A 13,020-nucleotide genomic window follows, 5' to 3' on the forward strand; every position below is an offset into this window, starting at 1 on the left:
CAAGGTCAATCCTGTGGACCCTATGGGCTTCGTAGAAATAGAGATAACAAAGGTAAGTTCTTACCATATCTCTTGTTGTTTTGCCAACCAACAATTTTAATAAACTGTACATGGGTTTTTCTACAAACTGACAGGTGACAGAATATGAGCTTTTAAGAGATGATCTGTAATTTGTGAATCTGATGCCTATGGTTTAATAGCGTTCCCGCTAGGCTGTTTTGGTGGGGCACCACGCCTTGCCCAATTTCAAGAGTAGAATGCGCCCTGTCCTTTTGGCTGTGCCCCGCTATAACAAAATGGCGGGTGGACGAGTGGGAAAAATAGCGTTGCAGCGATTACCACCGGTGAATAGATGCCGTGCGCTTGCATGTATGTGCATGCAAAATTTTACGTTAGTGTCAGCAGCCGTGACAATGTAACGTAGTACTTCGCATGCACATACACTTGCAGTTGCACACAGAACAAATGCATGCCACATATCAGTTTAATCAGAAGCTGCTTGTGCATTTTATTTGCATGGCTGTGCGAATAAGACGCATTTGAAGGTAAAAAGCCGCATGAAAAGTCGCACGGCGGTACCGAGTCACGCCACGACATGGCGCGACTAGAAGGGCTGTTAAACGTGCAAGGAGGCTAGATGTATGTGGACACATCTGTATACCGGAGGATAAACACTTAGGAGACAGGAAATGCATAAACAGGAAGTAAACCTGGGGGATTTGCCCCGTAGTGAGACCAGGCCACATCGAAGGTCAGGGAGGAATCATTAGTTAGCAAACTTCCAGACATTCTCATCCTGAGTGAGATAGATAGAGGAAAGGGTAGGGAGACGTTTAGAGATTTGCAGATTCCAAGAATAGCAAACCCCTGTTATACACTCAGCAAGAAGAAGGATAGAGCACTGTAGAGACATAAAACACCCTCACAAATCTACAACATGACTTGAAGAGAGTGTGATAAGCCTCAAACCAAGGGAGGCCCTGCAGCAATAGACTGAGGGTTAGGAAATAGTACATAAATCAGATCGTGAAGACTTATCGCCAGAGTTCATTCATGTAGGAAAATTCTGGGAAGGATATCGCACCTAGAGAAAGGCATAAAACTCACTGACCTTGTGAGCGGAAAGGTGCTAAATCAAAACTGCTCTGACCATAGCCTGGTCTAAGTCCCGGAGGCTGTACCTGGTTGAGAATGGCCAGCCGGCAATATAAAGTTCTCTTACACAAAGGACCCACAGGGTTGGATTGGCCTTAGAATATCTAACTGGACTCCGTCAACAGGGATATAATAGGTTGTAGAGTTCTCCTGATTGGCTAGAAGGAGACAGAACATTCCAGACCACACATCATCACTAACCTGAACTTTAATAAATAAACGTTAGTAATGTACCTAGTTATAGCAACCTGCAAGGGGACACCGTACATTCAGAATGGTTGAGGCAGCGTAATTTATAGCTGAGTACTGAAAATAATAGGTCAGCCAAGGGTACCCCAACTAGTGTGATTAGTGCCGTAATACTTATACCTCTAATACAAGAAGACACAGATTTCTGCCACAGTTGAATTACAGGATAAATGTGGCTTTGGCAAGCACTGCATCGCTTTTGAAAAACTTCAGGTTATTTGGGAGCCTCAGAACATGCTATAATACAAGTCAAATGCATTATCCGGTTGTGCCGAGGGAAGGACACATAAGATACAAGACAGATGTGATGATAGACTGTGCAGAGCTGCTGATCACAATATGGCCCTTCATCGGGGGAGGACACATAGACCAGACATTACACACAAAAAATAGTATACTCTGCTTGTATGATGTGTACACAAATGCCTGTTAGTTACACCTTACAATGTGGACTCAGATGTGGAAACTGTACTCATGGTATGTGAGGTAGCTCTGAAAACAGCGAATACAAGCCAGTCTTGTATATGCTGAGGTAGTAGCATTTTATCATCAATAATGTAGTCTGACAGAGGTGCAAGCCAAGAGCACCTGGACTTGGGCCGTATAAAATGTGCCCTTTTACAGAGGTGAACATGGCACCAAAGGCAGTGAATACCCACCCGTATCTAGTGTGCGCCTTTGGATATGGGTATGGACAGGTAGTACCCACTGAGAATTTGGAAGCTATATGTATCCCTGGACTGTTTGTAGATTGCAGTCTGGAGACCCGAGAGTGGAAACTCCCACCTTGCAAATCGATGAACGGTCAGGGTACCAAAGATGCCAAGGGCACCTAAGAAAATGGGCTTTCTGAAACATACTTTATCACAGGGACCAGATTGTACTTTAAACTTATTACCCGTAAGGGATAATTCGGACCCACTAACAATAGGGTTGTGGTCGGAACTAAGAAAGAGGCACCCTACACAGATACCGCAGGGAAAGCAGCTGTTTAAATTAGAGATGTGCAGGTTCGGTTTTACTCAGTTCTTTCCTCACATTAGTGCAGATTCGGATTTATGTTATTGGCTATCCAAAACACGTGAGAGCCGGACAGCCAATAAGATAAATCCGAAGTAATCCGAACTTGCGCTAATGTGGTGAAAAGAACTGAGTAAAACTGAACTCGCACATCTCTAGTTTTAAATGCATATTGTTAGCATGACTAATCAGTCTAAATAAATATATATTACATAAATCTCTATACGTATATAGAAAGTTACTTAGCTAGATGTCTAATGCTGGGTACACACTGGAGCGATGTCGTTCCGATTTGGCCAAATCGGAAAGACAAATTGTGCATATCGTGCAGTGTGTATGCACGATATGTGCGCTCCCGCGGTCGCATGCAACGTCATTAGGTTTGATGTGCTGCACATCAAATCTGCCGATATCACAGGCGGCACCATGCATGTTAATGAAGGATAGAACGAGTGATCATTCCGTCCTTCGTTAATCACTGCAGTGTGTTCCGGTAATCATGCGATGTCTGGAGTGTCCCTGGACATCGGCACGATTGCCGGTCGCACAAGTCTCTACCCACGTTAAGGTAAGCTTGGCTTCTAGGAGTAAGGTAGAAAAACAACCATACTTATCTACAGGAGCACAAGCTGCTGGTCTTCTGAAGGTTACCTGAGATCCCCCGGCAGCTGTCCACAAGAGAGAACACTCCACAGGTCTGAAACTCAACTTCGTGTTTTCCACCTCCGTCTGTAAGGCCACGTTAGGAAGGAGGAGAGAAGCATTAGTCAAATTAACATCTGAGCTATCTGCTCCTGGTGGATCTCAAGTTGTTTCAGAGGCCTGAGAACCAATCAGTAAGTTGGATCTAGAGTTTTACCTGTTTATCAGCTTCCCCTGTTAGGGAGGAGATTACGTACACAGGGCCTGATTCAGAGCTGAACGCTCTGACCAGAGCGCTCGCTCTGAATCAGTGCCCTCCTACCTGAAAATGGAGCGGCCTCCTGGCCGCTCGCATAGCTGTGGGTGACCACCCACAGCATATGCGAGCGGCCAAAAAGATGGTCGCGATGGTCTTTGACCATCGCGACCATCGGGCTTGCGACGAGACCCTGCGGTAGGGTCTCGCTGCCGCAAGCCCAGGAGTGATTTTGGCTCTATCAGAGCAAAAATCACTCCCACTGACATCACTAGTGATGTCAGTGGGGCCGGCTTCAGACGGTAGGCGTTCCCATGGGAACGCCTCCGTCTGGCAGCCACGCCCCGGCACGCCCACCAAAGGGGGCGTGCTGTCAATCAACATCGACAGCACACCCCCTTTGGTGCGAGACCCGGAGCGACTGAGAGCCCGTCGCTATCCGGATCTCGCGCATGCGCACGACAGAGCGCTCTCCGTCGTGCGCATGCGCAGTGGGGCTACATCGACCCGCTTGCGAGCGGGTCTGAATGACCCCCACAGAACCATATTCTGACCGAACAGGTGAAGGCAGATATACTGAGGAACTGCAAGTCCAGTCTCTGTTGTAACCAGATGAATCCCAGGACTAGACCTATTTTCCACATGAAAAATCCTGCTGCCCCAGGGGTGGGGGTTCAAATGGAGACTGTTCGAGGTATCTGCAGAATGAATAGTTCAGGGATTGGCGAATCAGTCAGTTTTCACCAAAATAGATATATTTAGGGATGGAATAAGACAAAATAGATACATTTCAGGTGGGTCATCTCAAGATCTTGTCTCATCTTTTGTCTAGACAAGGATAGTTATATACAGGCTCATAAAGGGTCTGGGACTCTGTCAGAGGCTGAGCCATTTCTGAACTATACTACTACACTATGGTGGAGCAAGGAACACCGAAACCAGCAGTTTTTAGAAGCAGTGCGGGGAGCTGCTTACCTGCCCTTCGCCGCAGCTGTGTCCTCCAGGGACCAGCCCGTGTCACTGACACAGTAACCAGGGCACTGGCCACCGGAGTAGGTAGATGCATGAGCGCTGCACCTGTAGCGGCGCAGCTAGCCACCCAAGTAAAAATAAAGTTAATAGATAAAACTTAACCAGCTGCAGGAGCAGTTGAAAAAAAAACATGCCCAGCTCTGTTGGGCACCAAAATGAAATTGAGGCTGCAGGCAGGGGGTGGGGATATACAGGAGCTCATTTTGACTCTGTAGTGCCGAGCATCTTTTCGAGCATATTTTTACCTTCAGATGCATCTTACTTGCACAACGATGTGAATAGATAGCACAAGCAGCTTCTGCTGAATGAAATGATATGCGGCATGCCTATGTTCTATGTGCGAGTGCGGGTGTAGCTGCATGCAAAATGCTAAGTTACAGTGTCAGTGGCTGTAACACTGTAACGTAGCATTTCGCATGCAGATATACCCACAGATACACCGAACATAGGCATGCCGCATATCATTTTAATCGGCAGAAGCTGCTTGTGCTATCTATTCGCATTGTTGTGCAAATAAGACGCAATTGAAGGTAAAAAAAACGCTCGAAAAGACGCTCAGCGTTACTGAGTCACACCACGGCATGGGGCAATTAGAACAGCTATTTAACGCGCCAGGAGGCTAGATGTATGTGGGCCCATCTGTAGAGGAAGAGGAACACGTTGCTGTGAAAAGCTTAACTTTTGGTGCACAGACTCCTCTCAGCTCCACCTATACCCAGCGTATTCCAATGTCTCCGATGGATAAAGGAGAAATAGTAACGTTCTAGTTTTTCAGTGCCACCTTTTTACCACGGTTTCCATTTCTGATGCAGCTACCAGTTTAATCACCACCTAATGGACAGTCTGTGCCAGGAAATACAAGAGCTAGATGCCATTTCAATTGTAGAACACGAGACAACAGATGGGGAATCTTATATGGATGAGCAGGTAAATTCTGATTCTGTGATCTCTAAAAAAAATATATATATATAATTTATTTATTTTTCACACAAGGAAGGTGAGAGGCAGTAACAAAAAAAAATATCCTGTAAGCCTTTGAAATATTACATTGTTTTAAAAAAGTTGTTTGCAAGTTGGTGTCACTGCGTGCCTAATTTTCATCAGATTATTTTTTTTATTTATTAGGAATAGGTTACTCATAGCACCGAACAGTACGAGTTTAGGCTATGTAAGGGAAAATATTTCCTTTTTTTTTTTAAGAAGGATTTAGTTGATGTAAATGGTCAGTAGAATGTAAACAGGCCATGTTATTATTTCACTGTATATTGATACTATTCTATTAAGTGAAATCTATACATTCAAATGAGCCATTCCTAGACAAGCACCTACACAACAACTTCTTATTGGTTTCCAAAAACTTCCAGTTTGAAGTGGTCTAATGCCCCAAAACCTGTTTCAGGATGAAAAAATCCGCTTTGCGTCAATTCTATTGACGGTCAGGCTCCTGGCAAAGTTTTTGGGGTTTGTGACGTTTTTGCCATACAGAACCACAGAATGTCTCAATAGTGAGTTACAAGAGTCTGCAGTTGCCTTACGGAATCAGGTAACATTTTTGCATTTTTTTTAAAAATCATTTGAGAAAATGACCTTCTCTCCTTTCCTGTTGCTTTCATTCTCCCTCTACACCCTTTCTCTCTCTCCAATGCCTTTATTCCTCCTCCTTCTCATCTCTTCTATATCCCTAGTTTTCTCTCTCGCCTCTATCTGTCTCATTAGGTACTACTCCATGATGATTTCATGTCTTTCTTAGACTCTCCCCACCTTAGACGTGTTGCTGTTGCTCAGACGATCCATACAAGACCATCGCACAGTGCTAACTGTTCCGTGGGCAGTAGAGTATCTGTCATTGGTGGATTGTGTCGCCCCCTACCTCGACTATTACAGAAAGGTTTTCTGCCTTTTACTGTACCTCTACAGGTAACGAGAACAATAAGCTTTTTACTATTTCTGTTCATTTTGAAAGGACAGTGGCAAATCTGCTTTGAAGTGTTACCAATGAGTTTATCTTTAATGTGCGCTACAGTGAGAGACATAGTAGCCGTATGCAATTGGTGATCACTTGGTTCTTTGCTAGCTTCAGACATACAGTCAACATGTCATGATCGTGACTTGTAAAACTGATGATGAATCCTAATTTGAACTGTTTAGACTGATGCATTATATTGGGGCTGCAAACATTCCATTTACTGCACTTGTGTTGTCCTTTGTGTTTGCTCTGTGCTTGTGGTGTCAGACACAGGGGAATCATTGGTATATTGTCATTTATGCTCTTAGATATAAGCTGATCCTGACTGAGGAAAAAGAGATGGGTTTCTTAAACAAACTGCTGCTGCTTAGCATTCTGGGCTGGCTTTTCCAGGTACCTTATTTCTTGCTGCACAATATTACTTCTATAAATCCAATACCATTTCTAACAGCCAATATTGATTATGTACTAAGGTTCCTACAGTCCCAGAAGATCTGTTTTTCAACAGTGAGGCTGCTCCGGATGAGCTTTCGTCCAGCGCAATGGTAGCAACACAGGCACTGGTAAGTCTGTGTATTCTCATATTGGATTGTGCGGTGAATATGTTGCATTCGTTTCCTTGTTAAAAAAAAGAAAAAAATCTGGATCCTCCCTGAGAGAGAGAATAAACTTAAGTGTAGGATTTGTTTGTATTGTTATTAAATATATTATATAGATTTCACTGCTTCTGCCCAGAAAATCGTATTTCTTGGAATCCAATATTTAGATGTATTTAGTGGGATCAGTTATTGACTCTGCATAGGTGTCCTTACTGGCCAAAACAATTAAAAGTAATGGTAAATACATGGTAATAAATTACCTCAGCTGCTCCAGACATTGTTCCCGGGTCGGCTCTGGACAAAGCACCAGTGGTGTAGTAGGAAGTACAAAGTATTTTGGCTGCACGCTCCTCCCTGTTATGAGCCGTTGTGCAGCCCCTACACTGCATCCTGCACAAGGTCGGTAAGTGCAAGTTGAGGGCTGTCTGTTGTAGCAGCTCCGCATTAGGATGGTTAAGGGAGCCATCTATTACACGGATGCCATCCTGCTGGGCTGGGCTGTGGAGTGAAGTCCCATCCCTTTAGGAACTTCCTTTTTGACTAGCCATCAGACACAACTGCAATTTTCTGGGAGTAGCCACTTGCAGCTCCTTTTCCTCTATATGCTGGGAAGTAGTGGCGAGGTGTTATGGGGATGCTGTGTTTTTTTTGTGTGGTTGTACCTGTGACTGGTTTGTGTGTTTTGAAAATCCATGTGTTGTGCAACTGCCCTTTTATTTCCTCTCTGTCTAATAAGGGGAGTACATCGGGGCTCATCCTGGCAGAGGAACAGTGGCAGAAAGTTTTATCTGCTCCCAGGTGCCACTCAACATTGCTTTGTGCCCAGACCAGAGTGGATACCCTGTGGGTATTATGGAAGGCAGAGGACCAGCTGCGTGTGTACTTCCGGAGATGGCAAAGCCTTATTTGGCCAAGTGTGTGGCCCAGTCTAAAGTAGAGCTCATGCAGCTCTCACCATACTTTGGCCGAGCAGGTTTCCTAACTCCTCTTTGTTCTCCATCTCATCTGTACCTGACAGCTCGGGTTAGTCTCAATGACTGGCATGGTCAGTGCAGGGTCTGCTGCAGTGTATGTTATCCTTCCTTACCTGACCATCTTTGGACTTACTGTTCTTGCTACATATTCATGTTCTGGAGACAGCCCGAACTTTAGAGGACCACAGTTGAATTTTCAATTTCCAGAAATCCAAACTGAGTCCTTTCCAGATTTTTATCTTTCTGGGTCTCCTGTAGAGAATACCCTATGGTAATGGGTGTCAAAAAGAAGTCAAGATTACTTCACTACGGTGATTCATGAAGTCCCTTTTAGCTCACAGACAGGTTCCACCTTTTAATGAAGATCCTGGGAACCATGGTATGCATCTTCGATGTAGTGCAGTTTGCACAGTCCCATTTGTGGCTGTTCCAAATAGAATTGATTTTGAGAGTGATCAAGTCTCACAAGCACTTGACCAGCCAGTTCTTCGGTCTCTCCACATGGGTGTGTGTATTTCTCCTCTGATGGCTGTGATGCAACAATTTCATCAGGGGTTGCCTGTTCTTCTTTTGGGACTGGACCATAAGGACAATACACACCAGCCTGTGAGGCCGGGTAGCCGTCGCTCTTCAGTCCACTCCTCCAAGTGTGCCCCCTGCAGAGAACCAATAGGATACAGAGGGGGAGGAACTTAAACTGCACTCTATACCCCATGATAATCCAGTGTCCCCCAGTGGGCTATGATTACAAAAATCCCAGCTTTTTTCTTTCTTATTCCTAGTGCAAAATGTACTATGCAGAACATGATTAGTCTCCAGTGAGATGTCTCTCTAAATGTTTTACGTGTAGTATATGTAATTGCTGTAGGCTACACGTTAAATGCATTACCTATATTAAAAGAAAGGCAAGATAATTGTACAAAATAATATTGAACTATGATAAATGGTTTGCTAAAAATAAAATGATAGGGAGCCATTCTTTTGGGTTGCAGCTGTCACGTTAGAGGCCCTTGTTTTCACATTGCATGATATCAAATTTAAGGATGTGCAGGCTCGGTTTAGTTCGGATTTTCCCGCCAAATTCGGATTTTTTTTTTTCCCCGCCAAAAATCGGGTCTCAGAAAGAGGCAAAACGTCATCTTTCATGGACATCTTAGCTACAAGTGGATGTGTCAGACTGCTTCACGAGACTGCACTGATTCATTTCATATGTGACACTTGTATATCTGTGTGTGACTGAGTCCGAATCTGTACGTGATGTGCTATGAGGCAATGACCGTGGCTTTTTTTCTCTCTTCACGCCAAATTCCGTTGTGCTTCCTATACAGACTCAGTCGCACGCAGATATACAAGTGACATATCAAATTAATCCGTGCTGTCTCCTGAAGCGGTTTGTCACATCCATTTTGCGACAGATGCATTTTTGGGCGAAAAAGAACGCTCGGCACAAGCAGAGTTGCGCTGGACCTGGCAGCTTACTTGCGCCGCATTGGCGTATTGAGGCTAGGTGTATGAGGATACCACTGTATTGTGCGGTTTGGCCTTTTTAGCTTAAGGGAGACTTCTGTCCAACAGTTGGAAGATCACAGTGTGAAGTGCTCCTCGCTGTATAAAACAAAGGCCCTCATTCAGAGCCGTACGCTCTGAGCAGAGCGCACGCTCTGAATGAGGGCCGGGCTCCATTTTCATGGAGCGTCCTCCTGGACGCTCGTATAGCTGTGGGTCACCACCCACAGGCTATACGAGCGTGCATTGTGATGGCCGCGATGGTCGTGACCATCGCGACCATCGAAATTGCGAGCCGGAGCCTGCGGTTGAGGTTTTCAACCGCAAGCTCCGGAGTGATTTTGGCTCTATCAGAGCCAAAATCACTCCCACTGACATCACTAGTGATGTCAGTGGGCCGGCTTTTGATGGGAGGCGTTCCCGTGGGAACGCCCCCGTCAGGGAGGCACGCCCACCAAAGGGGGCGTGCTGTCAATCAACATTGACAGCACGCCCCCTTTGATCGGACACAACAAGCGAAGGACTTTCCTTCGCTCGTCGCGTCTGGCGCATGCGCACGACGGAGCTCCCTCCGTCGTTCGCATGCTCAGTCCATAACATCGACCCACTTGCGAGCGGACAGCCGCTCGCGAGTGGGTCTGAATCAGGCCCAAAGTCCATACTCAGACCTAAGTGTTTGAAAAGACGTATGTGCTGCCTGCAAACAATTCACTAATAAAGCTTCACCCATTTTAGATGCAGAAATGAAAAAAAATGTGGTTGTTAGGGAGCAGTTGTAGACACTTATCTTGCAAGTTTGTGCTCATTTATGTCAGCTTACGAATGTGAACTGTTACATTATCGTATGCGGACATTGGTTGAATTAACCAGGCATGGTTGAACTGTTAATCAACAAGAATCATTGCTGCATGCTATTGAATCTCATAATTCTGACCAATATTTATGGACTATAAATCGATAGCCTCTTCAATTAGAAAAACATTTAACCTTATGTTTCTCTTACTTTAGGATTGTGTGCCTTTGGTGGATCAGCAACTTCTATACAGCTGTTGTCCTTACATTGGTAAGTCTTTTTCCTTTAAACATTATAGAACTAAAACATTTTATAGTGGATAGCGGTGCTTCCGTGGTGCAACACTGCAGTTGTGTTTGTCATTGTTTGTCAGTCCTATGGTAAGAAATGGGTAGAATACCATACCGATTATGATCTGCTGGTAAACTGGTAGTTGTGTAGCCGGTGAACTGGAAAGATTTGTATCGGGTGTAGTGCAGTCTTTGTTGTGTACTGGGTGGCACTTTTATAGGTTCTAGCTCATTTCTGTTAAGAACTCATTTTTTCTGTACATGATCTACAGTATGTATGCACTGACTATAGTTTTTTAGTTTATTATATTTATGCTCTTGTGTAGTGATTATAGCTCCTCTGTTGTGTGCTGTGCTCTCTTTATGGTGAGGTTATGGTCTTTGTGTTGTCTACAGCTCTGATGATATGAGATGTAAAGCGATGTTCAATCTCATATACTCTCTTACATTAGAGGAACTATATTGTATAAGTTTAAGCAATTTTGCAGTGTGTGTATATATAAGTCCTAAGGTTCAGCACTCCAATGGTATGTTAATATGGCCCTCGTGCCCTCCGCAAGTATGGATGCATAACAACAAAAGAGGCAGCGGCACTGAGGGTCTTAAGCAAAATAACGTGTATTATCACACGTGATAATACACGTTATTTTGCTTAAGACCCTCAGTGCCGCTGCCTCTTTTGTTGTTTTATATATATATAGTGTGTGTGTGTGTGTGTGTAATATATAATGTGTGTGGTTTGTTGAGGTATTAAGTCAAAGTATACTTAAAAGATCAGCCATGTATGCAGATGCTGGCTGGCAAAGCTGTCTGAGCTATGCATTTAATGTAGTACATGGTTGAATGTTGTGTACCACAATGTTAATAGTAGTAGAGAAAAAGGAGCCTTAAGGACTACGGTCTCAGAAGAGCAGTTGTGCTTTGCTGCTGTTCCCTCCTGTCGGCCTAGCTCTGTGGTCACTGTGTGGAATGTAAGACTCGTTCCACCACTCTTTTATTTTGCAGCTGTACTTTAAGCTGGCCATCAGATGAAGGTAGAGCAGGGGTGGCCAAACGCTGTCCTCGAGAGCTACCAACAGTTCACGTTTTCCAGGTCACCCAGCAGGTGCACAGGTGTAGTCATTACTCACTGACACATTTTGAAAGATCCACAGGTGGAGCTAATTATTTCACTTGTGATTCTGTGAGGAGACCTGGAAAACGTGAACTGTTTGTAGCTCTCAAGGACCGAGTTTGGCCACCCCTGAGGTAGAGTTGAGGGCCCAGGCATGAAGTGACTGATGTCCTTGGCACATTTTCATCTAATAAAACATTTTTTTTATAATTCAGATCTGGAGCAATCAGGTGAAAGACATCCAACTAGGATTTATAGATGCATCTATCCTCCCCTGCTAGCTGTACTTGAGGCATATTGCCATTTGTGCTATGAGTTTAATTAGCGAGCCTAATCACCAAGAACCCACATGCTTCTGTAGAAACAGCAGTGTATAGTGAACTATCCTACTACCTTGCCAGAGCCTCTTTTCTTGGAGGTGTGGTGGACTTATGCACTTAAACCCTCAATGACGTTCGATTACTGCTATACCCAGCGGTGGCTCCTACCTTCTTAGATGAGGAGAGCTGCCACCGCCGAAACACATTCACCCGGCTTCTCCTGGCTGGGTCCCTGCGCAATCGATCTGACAGGCGCCGTGACTGGAGCTTGCGCACTAGCGGCAAGGCGCGCCCATGCGCATATCACCGGCTTCCAAAGGGCTGCATTGCCTGCAGCCCCTAGGAGTCGGGTAGGGCTGGTGAAAAGGCAGAAAAGCGGCTTCCTACTGGAAGCTACTCTCTGCTAATGGCAGCCCGGACTGGCAGTCCCAGGGGGAGGAGACACCTCCATCTGAGACTGCCTGTGGTGTACGTGACTGGCAGGTAGCGCTTCCAATAGGAAGCCTCCTCCAGTCACACAGTGTAGCGGCTACACTGAGGGACTGCACTGACTACATTGAGGTGGTGGAATTTTTACTAGGCAAAATCCACCACTGGTTGCACAGCATACATAATTTAAACAAAAAAAAAACATGAAATGTAAAAACTTAAACAATAACAATACATTATTTTCCACTTAATTTGGAACCTGTAACGGTCTGTAATTTTCCTTAAAGTGTCAGCAGACTGTGTATACTGCCTTCCAGTACTTCCTTGGATAGTAGGCACTTCCGTTTAAACAGATCAGATGCAATTGCATGCACTGAAGCGAAGTGTGCATAGTGGCCTGTGTGCAGACATGGGCACCACTTTATGAGCAGACCGACCTTGTCCATATGCTTAGTTTGATACCTGTCATCATCAGGGTGCACTTGCCACCAGCCCTATCCTTGGTGCAAGACGCATCTAAAAACAGCTCAGTTATGCCCCTTCAGTCACAATTGGATTGCATTGGTTCTGCAGCTTGCACAATGTGTTGCGCATTTCGGAGAACGTTCAACTTTGCTCAAGCCACAGTGTATCCAAAGTGCTTGATTGCGGTCTGGACAGCTATGTATTGATGGA

At 44.9% G+C, this 13,020-nt stretch overlaps 1 protein-coding gene across 1 annotated transcript in view; it reads left to right on the forward strand.

Moving 5' to 3' along the window:
- Nucleotides 1–13,020, forward strand: part of CDAN1 (codanin 1) — a 101,673-nt gene that overhangs the window by 59,062 nt on the left and 29,591 nt on the right. The window contains exons 12-17 of the mRNA XM_088471261.1: nt 5,167–5,281; nt 5,754–5,897; nt 6,105–6,271; nt 6,629–6,713; nt 6,794–6,883; nt 10,408–10,462. Of these exons, the coding sequence (XP_088327387.1) occupies nt 5,167–5,281; nt 5,754–5,897; nt 6,105–6,271; nt 6,629–6,713; nt 6,794–6,883; nt 10,408–10,462 (656 nt within the window). The remainder of the gene's footprint in view (nt 1–5,166; nt 5,282–5,753; nt 5,898–6,104; nt 6,272–6,628; nt 6,714–6,793; nt 6,884–10,407; nt 10,463–13,020) is intronic.

Source organism: Taudactylus pleione, unplaced genomic scaffold (genome assembly GCF_031769625.1).
Source record: "Taudactylus pleione unplaced genomic scaffold, aTauple2 ptg000113l, whole genome shotgun sequence".
Taxonomy (NCBI): domain Eukaryota; kingdom Metazoa; phylum Chordata; class Amphibia; order Anura; family Myobatrachidae; genus Taudactylus; species Taudactylus pleione.